This window comes from Notothenia coriiceps, unplaced genomic scaffold (assembly GCF_000735185.1).
Source record: "Notothenia coriiceps isolate Sejong01 unplaced genomic scaffold, NC01 NC01_scaffold00036667, whole genome shotgun sequence".
NCBI classification, from domain to species: Eukaryota; Metazoa; Chordata; class Actinopteri; order Perciformes; family Nototheniidae; genus Notothenia; species Notothenia coriiceps.
The window spans coordinates 223-17,642 of record NW_011369368.1 but is presented as its reverse complement, the minus strand read 5'-3'; the positions used below and the strand labels follow the sequence as shown (position 1 = coordinate 17,642).

At 39.8% G+C, this 17,420-nt stretch overlaps 1 protein-coding gene across 1 annotated transcript in view; it reads right to left on the bottom strand.

Annotated features, from left to right (window-relative positions):
- Positions 1-16,517, bottom strand: part of stk10 (serine/threonine kinase 10) — a 38,570-nt gene extending 22,053 nt beyond the window's left edge. Inside the window, exons 1-2 of the mRNA XM_010792831.1 lie at positions 16,016-16,517; positions 6,098-6,262 (exon numbers count right to left, since the gene is read on the bottom strand). Of these exons, the coding sequence (XP_010791133.1) occupies positions 6,098-6,262; positions 16,016-16,174 (324 nt within the window). The 5' untranslated portion in view covers positions 16,175-16,517. The remainder of the gene's footprint in view (positions 1-6,097; positions 6,263-16,015) is intronic.
- Between the last annotated feature and the right edge of the window lie 903 nt (positions 16,518-17,420).

The window sequence follows — 17,420 nt, the reverse complement described above, 5'->3', positions numbered from 1 at the left end:
ACACACACACACACGTTTGTAGGTGACCAAATACTTATTTTCCACCATAATTTGCAAATAAATTCTTTAAAAATCAGACAAGGTGATTTTCTTTTCTCATTTTGTCTCTCATAGTTGAAGTATACCTAGGATGAAAATTACAGGCCTCTCATCTTTTTACCTGGGAGAACTTGCACAATTGGTGGCAGACTAAATACTTTTTTGCCCCACTGTGCGTGTGTGTGTGTGTGTGTGTGTGTGTGTGTGTGTGTGTGTGTGTATATATATACACCCTATATATATATAAAGTATACTAGAATACACACACTTCACAAAGTGGACATCTGGATTGCAACTCAAGTGTGTGATAACCTGTCAGGCTGTAATGATACACACTTCCTGGAACACACTGCCAAAACGTATAATACCAGTTCAGCAGTGAAGTAAAAACACACAAAGCGAGAGGGAGACGGGCAAGAAAAAAGACACTCCCTAAATGGTGTCTTGTTGGCCAAATAGCAACTTCCATCAACTTAATTTCCTCTCCTTACATAGTCAGTTTGTCTCTGACACACCGGCTGTCAGAAAACCCTCTAAAGTTTCAAAAGTAGGACCAAAGAAAATAAAGACACCACAGGATTTCGTAAGAATCCTGTTAAGAGCAGTTTATCTTGATCTTTTCATTCCAAATGCTCAAAGATCAAACCTAGGTGGTGTGCAGTTATATGATGTCATTCTTAGTTTAATCCTCCTGCTATGACAACAGTGTCAAAGTATTGACCTGGTACTGGACAGGGAGTGGAGTTTCAGTTCAGACAAAGCCATACTGAGGATCATAGGTACAAAAGGTGTAAACAGCCCAGGTAAAGAGGAATATGAGAAACTGTGGAGGTATGCATAGTTTCAAAAAATGTGCATGAGTGTGTGTTATGCTCACAGACACACACACACACTGGGGGAAAAGTCAAAGATGAGGAATGTCAAGCCTGGCATGCAGCTCTCCAGGTGAAACAATGTTCTTTTGTGACATTTGGATTAGCAAACCTCATTCGTTTCTTTAAATGACAGACGGCAGAGAGACAGTCACGCTCCGCTGCTTCCAACTTTTATATCTCTATACTGCATCTAAGATCTGCCCTCATTTGTTTTACCTCTGTTTCTTCAGACAGATAAATGATTGATTTTCTATAGACACACCTTAATGCCTTATTTAAAACTATTAATTGTATGTAACATTGAATGGTTACATCTGAAGGAGTTGCAGTTACAGATAGAAAATAAATACTTTCTCATTAGCTACTCTACATTTAACACTAAAACACACTGATGCTTTATTTGCAGATAGCCTACCACACGTAGGCTATCTATATTCTAATTCATTCCTTGTTTAAGTTTGGATTAGTCTAGACATCACCTTTTTATAACATAACTACGCCCACTGGGAATTAGCCAAGAGCACAGAAAAAAACAAGATCAAGTTTCTTAGAGATTATTATGAAAATACTATTGGCTACTGTATGGGATTTTTTCAAACTAATATTGATATTCTTCAGCTTCAAAAGTCCATTATCAGTTTGGCTATGTTTGATGTATAGTAATCGATCACTTATAGTAGAACAACGTTTTCAACGTCTTTTTATTGAATAAAATGTACTTGTGGAAATTGTCAATTTGTGATTTATTGGAAGTTGAAATGTAAATAGTTCAAATGCAGTATTGATTTTGAAATTGTGCAATACATTTAACAAAACAAAATGTATCTATTTACTACAGTACTTCCTGCTCAACACTAACCAAACATTTATTTATCCTGTTTAAAAACCACCGCCTATCTGAAATGAGCTGTTCTTCAGTAGCACATTGTACTGCCAAACCTAAACAGCTGTACATCACAATACTGTGTCATCAGGAACTGGTTTGTGTTTCCGTCATTGTCTTGGAAGCCAGATTTGCTCTCCCTGCCTGGAACAATTGTGCCCCGACTGGTCAAACTACATGCAGCGCATACCTACTATGGGCTGAACACGCATGCAGGCAGATACATGCTTTACCCATCTCACGCACACAAAAATGGAAAACCCAATAATCAATTGCAAATACTTTTTTTCCTTTTGAGACAAGCTGAACCGAGTTAGATACAGTCTACACATTCTGAAAAGCCCGGATGTAAACAGAACAGGCCTTCTTCCTGTGATTCACAGCGATGTCTCATATCATTTTGTAAGGATGTAAAAAGTCTCTCTCTCTCTCTGAATGTGACTAATGCTTCAGTAATTTGAGTGCACGGGGTGGTACTATTGATTCACTTACAATGTCATAAAATATCCTAGCAACCACAGCCAGTTACATTATGCAGACCTCGCTGTATGCAAATAATAGCAGAGGTGAAATAAAAAGCTTTGTCCTTGTCTCAGTGTGTTTAAAAGAACCACACAATATTACTTTACAAGGGCCACAATTAAGGCTCTTAAGATATGTATATACAGACTCTGGGAACACACTACACAGACACAGAGAGAAATGAAATACTTAAGAGGGACACTGTCCAACTGTGAAACAGAGCATTTAATTTTAACTACAAGATCTTATCTTCAATCGAGAAACTGTCCATATTTGTATTCTCATTTTATAATTTTAACTATAATGTGTTCATATCTTTGGCTTTTTAAAACTCTGATACAGTATATAATCATGGCTAAAAGCAGCAGTTTTTCTCCAAATTAAAAACATTACAAAATAAAAAACAACTAATGGTAACTAGCCATGCAGACACGTGTGGTTTAGCGTCAGTAATGAGATGAAAGTCTCTCAGATTTGACCAAACACAATAGAGGCAGATGAAAGTTTGATTACGGTGCGGTCCTAGCATGGAATATATTTTATAAAAATATGATAAGAAACATCCTTTTTTCGTAACGCTTCCTTCCCATTACTCTTGAAAATGCAGTGTTTTTTTTGGTATACATTCTGCTGGAGAAAAGGTCCCTATGGATTCGATTGGTATTTAAGTGGCAACATATTTCAGGAAGCCCCATCTCAAAATAGACAGTGGGAGAATGTGGTTTCTGTGACTTGGAAAGACATACCCTTTACTCTGGCAGGCTTTACGATGCTTTTAAATTATGTGTTCATGTTCTCTTGTGTGTTTATTGTCTCTTTTTCATCAGTTTAACTGTTCCCCCTTTTCTCTCTCTCCTTTTTAGTTAATCTCAATGTGCTGATGTCAGCAATTCCTTCCCCATGTTAAAAGGCCCTCTTTTTCTCACGCTGGGGCTAGATGCCCTTCTAGCCTCAAGACCTGTTCGTGGATGGGAACAAAACAGTCCTTCTCTCTCTTTCTCTCGCTCTCTCTCTGTCTGTCTTAGTCTTTCTTCCTCTCCCTTACTCAGTAGAAAGCAGAAAGCAGAACGAGTGGGTCGGTAAAAGAATGCATCATCTCACCCCTGCCCGGTCCACCCAACCGGAGGTTACTGAGGCCTGACCGCCAACCACTGGGCTAATTGTTGAGATCCTGAGGCTAGCACACATTCAAAGGAACGGGGTTCAGAGCTAGTTCACTTCTTCATGTTGTATATTGTTATTTTACTGCAGGTCAGATGCTCTCATTCCAATTTTGGTAGTCAGGTTCTCTATTTGTTTTGGTTGATCTTGAAATACAGTTTAAAAAAAACGTATCATGGACAGATTAAGAGTCATTATGTGTAATACAAAAAATAAACATCAGTATATGAGCCAAGTAAAAGTTGACACTATGAAGCCACACACACTGCTGGAGAACGTTCACCCTCCAAAGGATTTCACACAACCACGACTAGCTCTGGGGCTGTGTCATAGCCTGGTGTGGTTGTGTATTTGTATGTGTATGTGTATAGGCAGGTCATGTGTAGTTATCTCACGTTTGAAGTATGTGACCTTTGTGCGGTACTCAAGAGATGTAATTGTTCCTGGAGTTTGTTAGTGTTAGTCATTCATGGTTTGCTGGATTTACATAACATTTTAATGCTTAAGTTTGTCATGAAATCACTTTTTTATACTATACATATTCCATGTTTGTTTTACAAATAACCATTCAATGTATCTAAATGGTAGTTATCTTCCATAGTGAACATCCTTACTTGTGGAATTACCTCCCTTTAATGAGAAGGAGTCACAGGAAACCGCTAAGGATTGTTTATTAAAAAAATAAGTAATTTGGGCATTTTCATCAGCGGATAATTTTTTATTTTTGCAAGGGAGTAATGGAAGCCGCAAGGGGGCCGTTAGACCCCTCCACTTCACAGCAAAGTTACTGCTGTTATGTCTAGACTACTCATGCTGTGCACAGCATTAAATCATATCATAGGTGCAATCAAGTATTTTATTTGGCTGAGCTGTGAATAGATACATCAGTGGCTCTTGAGTTGCATTTCTGAAAGAACTACTTCAAATAAACAAGTACTAAACAATTATGTTTGTTTTAAAAACTGAAAAAAAAGAGGAATTAAAAAACAGCAGTTATAAACTTGTGTTGATAATATACACGTAGAGGGGTCAAATAAATGCAAGCCTAAGATATCTTTAGTTTTATCGCTGCCTTGTAATTCCTCACATATTCTAGGTTGTGCGCAGCATGAGGTCACTATTATTTGTGTTGGCCAGATACACTGAAAGATTACAGGGGGAGTTGAACACTTGACCCAGTGAGCGAGAGTTGAGAAAAAATAACAGGAGAGCAGAAAACACTGAACTGAAATTGATCTTCCTTCTTGCTGTAACATCAGGGTGAGCTCTAGTTCATATCTGATGCATTATGTCACCCTGGGGGGGGGGGGTCTTCTGTCATTCCCATTTAGGCAAACCACTTCCCCATCTATATTATTCAACAGAGCTTTCATATGTAGCAGAAATATGCTCTGGGTGAGATATTGTTTCAATAAAACAACAAGACGGTCACGGATTGAAATGCAACATCCCATGAGCCTGCCAACATACATGGTTAGAAGGTCTGTTTGTCTACTTCCCTGCTGATGGTTCAGGTTTGTGTGTTGTGTGTTTGGAAGTGCTGCAAAGAAAACTTGGACACAGAAACTCCTCAACGAAGTGAAAAGAATATATCTTGTGAGAAACGTAACAGTGTAGACAGCACATCAGGTCCCTTTGGTACATTAAGCACTATTCTAAAACACCAGCAGCCTTGACCACAGTGTTCCCACACAGCAACAGGATGTCTATTCAAACACCATTTCTTCTAAACAGTCTAGTTTCCATTTCATTTGTTCAGCTTAATGAGCCTCTATTATGCTTTTTCAAGTATTTTTTGTGCATGTTAGAGGTCTGCAAAGGCTAGGTGACGTCACCATGTAACACTTGCGCTTCTATTGGCTAGCCCGACAGCAGATTGTGAGGGATTTTAAGGGGCGGAACATCTCTAAGCCGTTGACCAATCAGAGCTGGCCAGCTAACCAATCAGAGCAGACTGTGCTCTGGTTTCAGACAGAGGGTGAAAAGAGGTGGTGCAGCACAGGCAGGATGAGAAAAATAAAAGACCTTTTTGAACATTAAAGTAGTCGCGATAAGCAATTAATTATATACATACATATATACATATATACATATATACACACACAATAGAGAGAGAGAGAAATCTGTTTTCCAGCCTGAGTCTATTTAATTTATTGTTTTGGTTGTGTGTGATTTAATTGGTTTTCTATAATTTAATTTAATTGTTTATTTATTATATATAATTTATATATTTGAATATTATTTCACATTTCATTTGCAATGTTGAATGTTCAATAAAAAAGTTCTGTTTGAAAGGATGTACTTGAATTATGTGGTCTAAAATGGTCTTACAACGGTGCCGACAATATTATCGTTTACCGCAATCATTTCCGGGAAAATTTATCGTCCAACAAAATGTATTATCGTGACAGGCCTACATTAAAGCATGTAAAGTTGTCTAAGTAGAGACACAAAATACAAGTATGATCTTTGAAAATGCGCATATCTTCTATAAGTGCTAACATGTGCATGTATTATTTTATCAGCCTTGTGTAAAAATAGAAAGAGAGAAGGGTGGAACAGTCTGTGGTTGACACTTAAAGCTTGTGTCTCTTAACCAGATTCCTGTGTTACCTACCCATAGTTTGTTGTCATGGTAGAAAGCATCAAGCAGCTTGACAATATAGCGGTGGTCACATTTGGCCAGGATGTCGATCTCAACGATGTAGTCCTCCAGCTCCTCCTCACATTTTGTCTCGATCAGTTTGGCTGCAGCAAGCACTCCTGTCTCCTTGTTTCTGGCCTAAAGAAACAGAGAAAGAGAACATTTAATTAAACATTCATGAGTTATGGCAGGGCCTGTTTGATGGACTCTTTTTGGCCTAAAAGTCTTTCACAGCAAAGGTAAAACATGACTTTTTTTTTTACTCAAGAGTTTCAATTCTCATAAAATATTCACAGTGGGTGAGATAAAGGGTGTGGCTTTGTGCTTTAACAAGATTGTAAAGAACATGGATGATGATGATGATGCTGATGATGTTACTTCTTCTTTTTTATTTTGTTATGCCAATTATGTGATTAGAAGGTAGAAAATATCATGATGTAAGAACAAATGTATTCAAATTTCTTGCATGCCAGTATCACTCTGCCAGCTGGAACCAGTTGAAAAGGGACTCCGAAACATCAAAAAAATGCAATCTGGCAATTAAAAATGTTGAGTAACTAACATTTAGAGAGAAAACAGGAAAGGAAACTCCACACCCTCCCTGAGCAACTGGGGGAAACACACACACACACACACACACACACACACACACACACACACACACACACACACACACACACACACACACACACACACACACACACACACACACACACACACACACACACACACACACAATTATTAACAGCCCCCGAAACTGTCGGATCATCATATCAAAGGACTTCCACACAGTTATCCACAGGAAGTGAAAGAGATGCACCTCTCCAAAAAGGAAGCACATAAAGGTTATGACATATCTAAGTGATCAAAAGGAACATTGACAAGTGAGTAAGAGTGTGAAAGCTGGTACTTGTATGAAATGATGAGCCTAAAAAGTCATGTCGAGAAATTGAGGGCGCATGTACACGTGTCCACCCAGTGACCTATAGAAACATGGCAGACTAAACAGCCCGGTGGAGGTCTGAAGCCTCCGCTTTTACAGGGGATGTGGGACAACATCTGAATAAACAGAACAGACTAGCAGCAACACACACTCTTTAGCTTATCCCAGTTTGCTGTGTGTGTGTGTGTGTGTGTGTGTGTGTGTGTGTGTGTGTGTGTGTGTGTGTGTGTGTGTGTGTGTGTGTGTGTGTGTCAAACAGAGTTCCAGAGGAGCCGAACTGACCCCAAACCAGGGTAACCCACAGTGCGAGTCAACAGGACGTCTCCTACTGCCATCAAACCATCAGTCAGCCAGCTAACAAGCCTCGACAGTAAACACGGAGACACCAGACACTTTCACTCCTCCGCTAACATCTCAGCTCCCTGTGATTCGCTCCCCTCCTGTGCCAACACTGTCAGCCCCCAGAAGCATACTGCCTAGGTCCTGATTTACAGTAGAAGGTACAGACCTACTGGTATTTTAGTTTGTTGGTGTTGTGCCAACTCTCAAAGAAAAAAAGCTCTATACTCTCAGTTCCATCTTTAAAAAACTTGATGTATAATATGGCCATGTTTAAGTCATAGTTTCAGAAACAACAACAATCTAGACATACTCTGTCTATTGTTACAACTCTGGCTATATTATAAAGTCTGTTGTTTCTCCACAACACAAGTGACTTCCTCATAATATCCTCCTCTTTTGTCTCATCACGAATCAGATGTACAGACTAATAGAATGATAGCTGAAACACTGTATATCAAGTAGGAGTGTTTAAATGTTGTAACCGGGGCGGTTGACATCACCATATTTGCTAGTAAAACACTATGATCTAACAGAAACACAAAGACATGAATATCTGCCACCACATCAAAACAAAAGAAGAAGTGAATAAGTGGACAGATGTGATCATTTTTTGTTAAGCTCAGCATTAACTGTGCACAAATACATCTTGACCTTTCAACGGGCAACACCATGACCTAGCTTCCCAATTGCACATACACACACCTTTACATCTCAGTGGGAACAAAGCTGAGGAATGTGCCTCTGGCCTTCAGATGGTTGGGGGAGTTGAAAAAGAGGGTAAACTCATCATGCATCTATGTGGTGCGTGGCGGGGGGAATGTGTTACGTCAAGGGTCCTCAAGTAGTATGCAAACATGCATATTTGTTTATGCATGCACCTTACAAAGTATATACACTGCCCAGAGAGGAAATTACCCTGAAACGCCTCATTGTGTCTCACATGGGACCTCCTGACTCTACAAGTTGGCGTGACATCAACGCACAAGTGTGGATGTTTGTGTGCTATGGTATGTACACAAGAGAGGAATAACAAGAAGAGGCATCATCCTCTTTAATCGGAACAACCTTGAAAATACGAGTAACAGTTCCTCCCAGCAAACACAAATGCCTGTCTGACTATCTGACAGATTAATTAAACACTTTATGTTGTTGTGGTTTATGGAGAGTCTGCTAACCTTACTTGTCATCCTGATTTACAAGAACACAGAGGCGCCAGATGACAGCAAGATCTACATAAACACTGTATTAAGTTACAAAATAACAGTTCACAACCAAAGCACTGAAGAAGCAGGAATACAGTCAGCTACTGCTGGCTCTGTAGCCATCCCGAGAGAAAATGACGCCTCACTGCTTCTAACCCACTGACTCTTCACTCTCTCTAACTCTCCTCCCGAGGACAACAACAGTCTTTGGCTTTGTTTGGGGTCTGGTTTCCACGGGGATCAGAAGAACTTGGTTCTGCTTCGGCTCGCAACTAGTCCCGCTGCCTGTTCCTTTTCCTGTTCATTAGTGTCTTCGCTTTCATTTAGGATAAGTGCAAAAGGATTAGCTAATGGACCCACTCATGCTCTTCAACAAATGACCAATAAAAGACCATGATATCCATGATATCTTAATAGACCACATACAAGCTGTGACAAAGTACAATAGGAATTTAGTAAATTAACTAGAGTCAATTACAAAAACAATTATAGACTGTAAAAACAGAAAGGTAACAACTGACTTCAATCTAAATGCCAAAATGTTTTTGTATCTTGCAGTGAGAAAAGTATTTACTATCTTAATACAAATACTGGAAACTCACATTAATATTATAGTTCTAGGGCCAAAATAACAACTGAAGTCGATCAATAATCAGTATTTGAAAATATAAGATTTAGAGACTTGGGCCTTCACCCAAATGTTTGTTCACTGGTTGCCATTTTCGTTATTTTGTTATGATGCTTTATTTTAATGATCCATCGGTTTTATTGTTTGCATGTATAGCCATAAACCTGGGTATGATGATCTAACTTTTTTCCATCTTGTTTTCCTGTTTTTAACGTTCACACTGCAGCATATGCACAGCACACCTCTCGACACTCCTGCCTCATCATTCACTGCCTGCCCCGCTGCACATCTTTTGTCTGTCATCCCTTCCTGTATTTCTCCCGCCTACTAGTATATTTACCCATCTGTTTTCAGTAACAGTCTGTCTGAAGGCCACAAACCATGACTGACGAGCAGCTTTAGAAGAAGCAGATGTAACTGACCCATGAGTCAGCATACAAACATACTGTATGTACTGGGAGACTGAGTAAACACACACATAAAAGCACATGCTGCCAGCCTTGTGCGTGTAGAATTTTGTATTCAGATAAGTATTTACAAAAAAATGTAATCAAGCTATGAATAACAATGTTTAGTATAGTGTATGTTGACTGTGGCATTAATAATTACTAAGTGTGTGTTGGTTTAAAGGAAAAGGGCTGGATCACACTCAAAAGGGGGAAGGAAGTCCAAGGCAAGTAACAACTTCAAGCTTTAAATTAACCAGATTTCAAAAGACTTATCAGCTTCTCAACATATTTTCCTCGAGTCTTTGCCCATTAAGACTGTAGGCTGAAAATAATTAGGAATAGTTAATCATAATGGTAATGGACCAGATGACCTCTTGTAACAAATAACACATTACTTTCCCTGGGGTCAGTCACCTCCAGGTTGGAAGAACACACAACATGCTGACGTGTATTTTCGGCTTTTGTATGGCGTTATAGTTTCTACAAACACACACAAGTACCAAAGGGGAATGTGTGTGTATGTTAGACCTTTGCCCAGTCATAAAGCTGTAACCTGCCCCACCTCCTGGGGCTCTCCCATGTGTCTGCAAACAGGAATGTGGTTCTCAGCTCCTACATAATGACAGCAGCTAATAAAACCTCACCTTTGACAGCAGGCGCCTTTGGAAGTCATAATCTCTCATTCAGATAAACAAGCTGTACAAGCAACGCCTTTGCATGTACATTTAGATTTTTAATTCTGCAATACCGTTGTTTGAGAAGAGTCCTACTGTGACCACTTGATCAAGAGAGAACGGAAAGTCGTTTAGAGAAAATCTTTGAACAACAAAGAGGCGTAATTTCCACTGGAAATGGGGGCAGATGTCCCCCTCACTTTCACAGTTTCAGATTGATTCATTCACTAGTTTGATACTGTAGGAGCTGCTTGAGAGGGACTTCTGCAGACACTACTTAATGCTGAGTAAAAATCCCCCTCACACCCATCTAGATTTTCCAGTAAAATAATTATTTAACTTTAAATATACATCTACAAACAAAGATGCTTTGATCATTACAAATACATTAACGCAGTTGAAGACAAAGCTTGATATTTGTTATACAACACAAATATTAGCAACAAGTATATCTCAAGGAAATCAGGAGATTATTCAGTTAGTGTTTGTTTTTTTAATACAATCTATATCACTTGCATCACTGATATCAGACCTTGGCCCTTGCCAATACAACACTTGTTAACTAGAAGATAAGCATGTTTTTCTGCAGCTACAGCAAGGCCTTTCACTTTATATGGGTTTATGCCTTTGTTTCACAAGACAGGTCACTCTGTTTTCATTGTTTCCAAGACACATGTTACAGAGTAAAAAGCACTCTACCAGCAGCAAGACCTCCACACACTGGTGGCAGTAAAGCATCCATTCATCCAAATAAGGGTTAGCTAAACATGGCTGTCAAAATATTGTTATGGCAACATGAGGTTCTCATAAGTGAACTTTTTTTTCAAGAAAATGCCCAGAATGCCATGGTGTTACTGTAGCAAGACGACATACACTAAAGTAAACAGATACTTGTTTTTAGTACAAAAGTAAAGAACTCAGTTGTTTTAATTGAGATGATGATATTTGTTTACTTAGTGAACATCCTGTTTAGGAGAGTGACTGAAAAAAATTCAAGGCTGCAAAGTCAGACTTATTTTTTACCTACAGCTTTGATAGAACAGTAGACTTCACAACTCTTTTGGCACAACTCAAGACTTATACAAGAGAAGACAAAGTAATGGTTGTGTCTTTGGTTTCTTTCTAGCAACACTGCAGTGAGGTTCTTCCTCTCTTTCACAACCTGCTGACTGAGTGAAAGCATGCATCCACTGGGCGTGAAGCACATAACCAAGCGAGGGTTCAAAAGTTACACCCGATAGAGCAATGAGTCTTTTCAGGATGTGAAAGTTTGACAAACGAGGTAAAATGTCCCACATTCAAGAAGGTCACAAGTACAAAGCAGGTCGCTGGGGCAGGAAATCACAACATACCACAAAGAGCCTTGAGAGAAAATACCCTACACTGCTTTATTCAATCATTCATACTCATGCAAGCCCTTGCACAACATGTCAAAAGCATGACATTTATGTGAGATGAGATCCAATCCCTGACGACAGCATAAGTAACAATTGTTTAAATGGCGAAGTTAAAAGGGGCTTTGAAACGGAGGGGAAATCGAATAAAGAAAAGTTAAACCCAAATGTCTCCATGTCTCTGAGAGTAAGAGGCAGTATATGGTTACTTTACGTGGGTTATTCTGCTTCTAGCATTAATTTCATCATGTGCTGAGAATAGGCAATGGCTGACACTCAAATCAGTGTAAAACATTCTCATGAAAGTCCTGCTTGTCTCAGGCCCTTAACTAGCAGCAGTATATGGATGTAGAAAGGCATAGGAGGCTTTCTGCAAGTGCCAGTACTGATGTCATCACAGGGACTCCCAGCATGCTCTGCCCACGCCCACTCAACAGGGCTCCTATCAGTCGCTGTGGTTCCAGCTGGTACTTCGAGATTAGACCCAGAGTCTGATGATGGTCTCACTGAATAAACTCCAACATACGTCTATGTGGCACTTCCGTTTTTCTAACTTAAGACTATGGCATTTCACATAGACCTTGTGGCTTTCCTCTGCAGAGAGGATGTTGCAACCTGTGCCCCCTCCCCCCCACTGGCGACACCCAGTGTGTTTTCTGTTTCACTTGTCTGAAGAGGATTATTATGTTTCAACTGATTCTTCTATAAGCCTTTCACTCGTTCCACCATCTGTCAATGCAAGTTAGACCGACACAATTGTCTTACCTTTAAGAACGCTGTATAAAAAGTGTGTTTTCCTCTTTCCTTTTCACACAAGGACACTTCACAGTTCACACTCTTTTAGAACAAATTCCAAAAACAACTGATGTTTTCCCATCTTTGAGACTGTTTTCATAAACCACATTTGTTAATCTGAATCAAGAGCAACTCAATACTTCCTCAGTGTGTGGCAAAGTACACAGACCGCAGTTTAAGTCTACTTTCTTTTACATCACAGGCCAACAGGGATAAGATGCTCTATGGTTAATCCCACAATGGGAATTTGAGGGAGGGTAACCTTACAACCTGCTTGTGTCTATGGAAACAGTTGAGCAGCAGCAGCAGGGCAGCGCGCTCAGCGGCACGTGGCCCATTAATTAGTGAGGGGAACCACACCACTCCTCTGTTTCATGCCTGAGTTGCGGCCACACACCTTCACACGCATTCACTCTTTCCAACAAGTACAAGCATGTGCATAGACAGATGCGCAGAAAACAAAGAAAACATCCTATGACACAAACAGTGAGACATTCTCTTGTTATGACTTTTGAGAGACTGCAGGTCTATGTTCTACCCTTCAGGCAGAAATGTCTGGGATGTGCAACATATTGCAGCATTGCATGCAATGTGTCAGGAAATGAACCAAAAGGACATCAAACATGGTTAATGCAATCAAATCAAAATGCAATTTAAATCTAAGAAGTAGTGTCAAGTGTGCTTCAGTCAGTTACATCTTGACTCGGAGCACAACTCCAGCTGATTTTAGTGAGGTTAAAATGTGTTCGACAAAGTGCTTAGTATTGTCGTTGGACTGGGTCCAAAGGGGTACCTACAATACAATCATAGAATGTCAGCATTTACAAACATCTGCACAACATTGCATTAATGTATTCCTGTATTGTATGATCTCCAAATGATGATGAACAGTGATACTGTGAACTTGTGACACAGTAATCCCGAGAATGTCAACAACAGGTTGTTTGCGTGCTTGCGTTTCCTTCTCCTAGGATTTTCAAAAATTAATTCTGTGAAATAGATGGGTTAATTCTGTCAAATATGTACTATGTGTAACGTTTAGCAAGGTTGTTGTGTTATCAATCAAGTGAATATATAAGTTACTAGGTTTCATGAATTCTTTGTGAATTAGGGAAAATTAAAAAGAAATTTGAGTATGTGAAATACCAACACACTTGGGTGTCAGGATGTGAACTCATCATGCAGTTAACCAGAGGTTATTGACCTTATGGCACGCGAGTCTTCCAAAAACAAAACCGTTTCCAGCAGTTTGACCATAAGAACTAATAACTTTTAGAAGACATAACTCTATGCGATATCTTACATTAAAAGTTGAAAGATCGGATAAGCTTATAAAAAATATACAATTGTGTGAAGCAATTCACTTTCCTCTCTTGTCAATCATTTCTTGACCACTTATCTGCAGTGGAATATCAACAATAGAAAAGTTGCATGAGGGTTATATTGCATTTTACGAGATCTTCTGTTGCGGTGTTCCTGTGATATAAACGCACTCCTCTTGCGAAACTAAGTGAGTTGTTATTCTCCCAATGATGACATTAAACTTTAGAGAGCCAGTTTGACAGGAGCACTCTGTCCTCTCAATGAACACTTAACTCTTAAAGATACATGTCATTTACAAGTGGGGTCCTTGCCACCTGCAAATGACAAGTATTCATATCTTTATGAAGAGGCAGTCAGTATTGTTCTTCTCCTACAAGTCACACACCCGAAAGCAGGTTTTTATTCCACTCACGCCCCGAACAGTCTGATAAGCAGCTGAATTCACTTGTGACAGAGATAATAACCCCCCCCCTCGCTATCAAAGAGTAACAACGGAAAACATGTGCGATACACCCCTTGATGCCTTTTTCTCCCACACATGAGATGATTATACTGAAGTTCAAGAGCTGTTTGAGGAAGTTGTCCCCTGATGAAGTCCCCCGATTTCCTCTCTTGGCCTTCATTTGCTCCCACTCTGCCTCCCCCCTCTTAATCTGACAGATGCAGGTGTGGCGCTGTCCTCCCCCAACCCACTCAAGGAGAGGAGACAGAAACTAAAGCAGAGGCTTGACATTTGTATAATAAATAGAACATGTGGGGACAAATTGGCAAGTCGGTGAACTTGCCAATTACTCAAGTGGGATCATGCTTAACTCAATGATAAACCATAGTCTGTGCTGCATGTTCAGCTTTAGTATGATCAGTGTCTAAAGGCTTCTTAAAATGGAAAGCACCTTCTGTTCATTCTTTCCCTCAACTTTAAAACTAAACTGAAAGCATTGTTTGTTTACATGGTATACTGCTTGCTCCACTTGTGTTTCTCTCTGCTACCCATAGGACTCCTCACATGCTAGCTCTGTTCAAAAGATATTCTTCGACAACTTACATAAGGTCAGACCTGTGGCACATAGGAAGGATTTTGACTATTTACATTTAATGTTAGTGCAAACAAGCCACCCTCGGGACGTATCTTCCAATGTATGCACTTGTGTTTAATTTATCCATGTGTGTATACTGTCCCTTAAAAATAAAATACCAACATAAGGTGGAGTCCTCTAAAAAAAATATTTAATTTTCTGTTGCAGACCTTAAGGCATCACTTCTTCCACTGAGGCCCATGCTGCGTCAAAGACCTTCACTGTGCTCAGCTGGGCAGTGCACACTGAGTGCCTGTGCCATGCTTCACAGAGGGGCTGACCGGCTAACAGATCCAGATTAAATAACGCCTCTGAGCCAAAAGTGCTGCTGCTGAGGTTGGAAAAGAGCTGATAAACTAATGAAGAGTGCTTTCACTGTCACTGTGGATGCTTCACAGCGATGAGTGGGTGTTTAGGACTGTTCACAAGAGAAGTCAGTGCTCTCTTTTACTAAAACGGTGTGGATTCTATGCGAGAAAACAAGTGACTTCATAAAAGACACTCAGAAACAGGAAGAAAATAGGATAAAGTGGATCTCAACAAGAGGATATCAGCCGTCCTTGAGTACAATGAATGATTATTTTATAAACAGGTAGACCCTTTTATCTGAAAACAAATCAAATCTGTGATAACTCTGATTGACAGAGGATCGACCACATTGTTCAGTTCACACAATCTCAGCAATGTGAAGCATCTACAGGTGATCAGAAGTTGTTGACAACTCTATCAGGATATATTCTAAGGATATATTCTAAGAATGTTGACATATGATACAGTCCTTCTGGTGTGAAAGAAAATATATGTTGTATCCCTAAATGGACTGTATTTAAAAAAAAAAAAAGGGACAAACTTGTAACCTTTCCTTGAGAACACGAGTGATCAGGGGGAGAAGTGACATTTAAAACGTAGATAGTCAAGAAACATTTCTAACATAACTCAGTGTTACTGAACTTGGCAACAGGTGAGAGACTTATCATTGAAGTTTGAGGTGATTATAACATCTAACAGGGTTTATCATGGCATGGACCTCTTACAGGTGCCTCGTATCTCTGAAATCACACTCACCTTGTAGACCTTTCCAAACGCACCGTCTCCCAGCTCGCCAATAATCTCCCATAAATCGTTTGGGTTGATGTCCCGGTGAACGTGTTCATACTGCTTGACTTTCTTTTGTTTCTCAATTGTAGGCAGACGGAGTATCCTGCTGAATCTAGCGAATGCCATTATTGACAATGCAACAACATCCACCTTTAAAAAAAAAAGTATGATCAGGCTCTACGCAGAGAGCATTACGCACACAGAGAAGCGCAGCCCTTAAAAAAACAGTCAAAACGCAGAATTACTAGTCTTCACTTCCCGCGTCCGAGAGAAAAAAGGGTCAAATAAATTCAGAGAAGTTATTCTACGCAGTCCATGAGTACCAGGTGCTCTGAAGGCTCTGCAGTTAAAATCCCATTCACAAAGTGCTGAGGACGCGCGCTGACCACCTGCCGCTGCTGACACGATGGAGTAACCGCCCGCCTGTCAGCCTGCTGGGCAACTTGTTGCTTCCGACTGGCCAAAAACGCCCCACCTTGTTACGCAACAACCCTCCCACTGCCGTCATGGAAATGTAGTTTCTTTCAAAGAACATGCAGTCGTCACTATCGCACCGATGAGGTAAAAGGACTGCATGTCCGGGTTGTTGCTGGGCGTGTCCTAAAACAGCTGTGCCATTAACACCAATAAACCACTGTGGAATGTAGTTACTGACTAATAGTGATCCAATTGTGCTGTTCTTATATACACTGCATCACTACAGGCCTGATGTGTAAGGCTATTAGTTAGGATACGTTATCGGTTTTATTACATAACAAAAATGTGAAACTCTGGCTTTTCATAAAATGTCAATGAATAAAAAAGTAAAACAAAAGATAAGAAATGATTGAATGATTAATTTGTTTCATTTTAATTTACCTGCACTGTTTTTCTCTTTTCATTCAGAAGACATGCTGGTTCAACAGACAGTGCTATGGCGCCCTCTAGTGGCGCAGTCAGCTCAGTGAACTGGTGCATGTGGAAAACTGCACAGATACAGACCGACAGAGCAGTTTTACCAGGGACTGCCTATGATGAATACATAAGTATTGTTAAAATGATTGACAGATCTTTTGAAAGACGTATCTTAATAATCGTTTAAATCTTTAATCAAGTAAGATTCTTAATGTTATACTTCCCAAATGTCATGATTTGTAGTTTTCATGGGTCATATTTGATAGTAAAAATTAAAAAAGCACGACCAATTTCAAGATATTACCTTAGACTTTTGAATAATATCAATATGTTCTTGTAATAATAATAACAAAATCAATTAGCCCTACAGTATATGATCACACAACATCATGCTGACCAACACACTCTCACTCCATAATCGTCCAGGAGCGACGTTTGGTCAGGGTCCCGTGGCGTGCAGTTGTGACGCTCCTAGGCT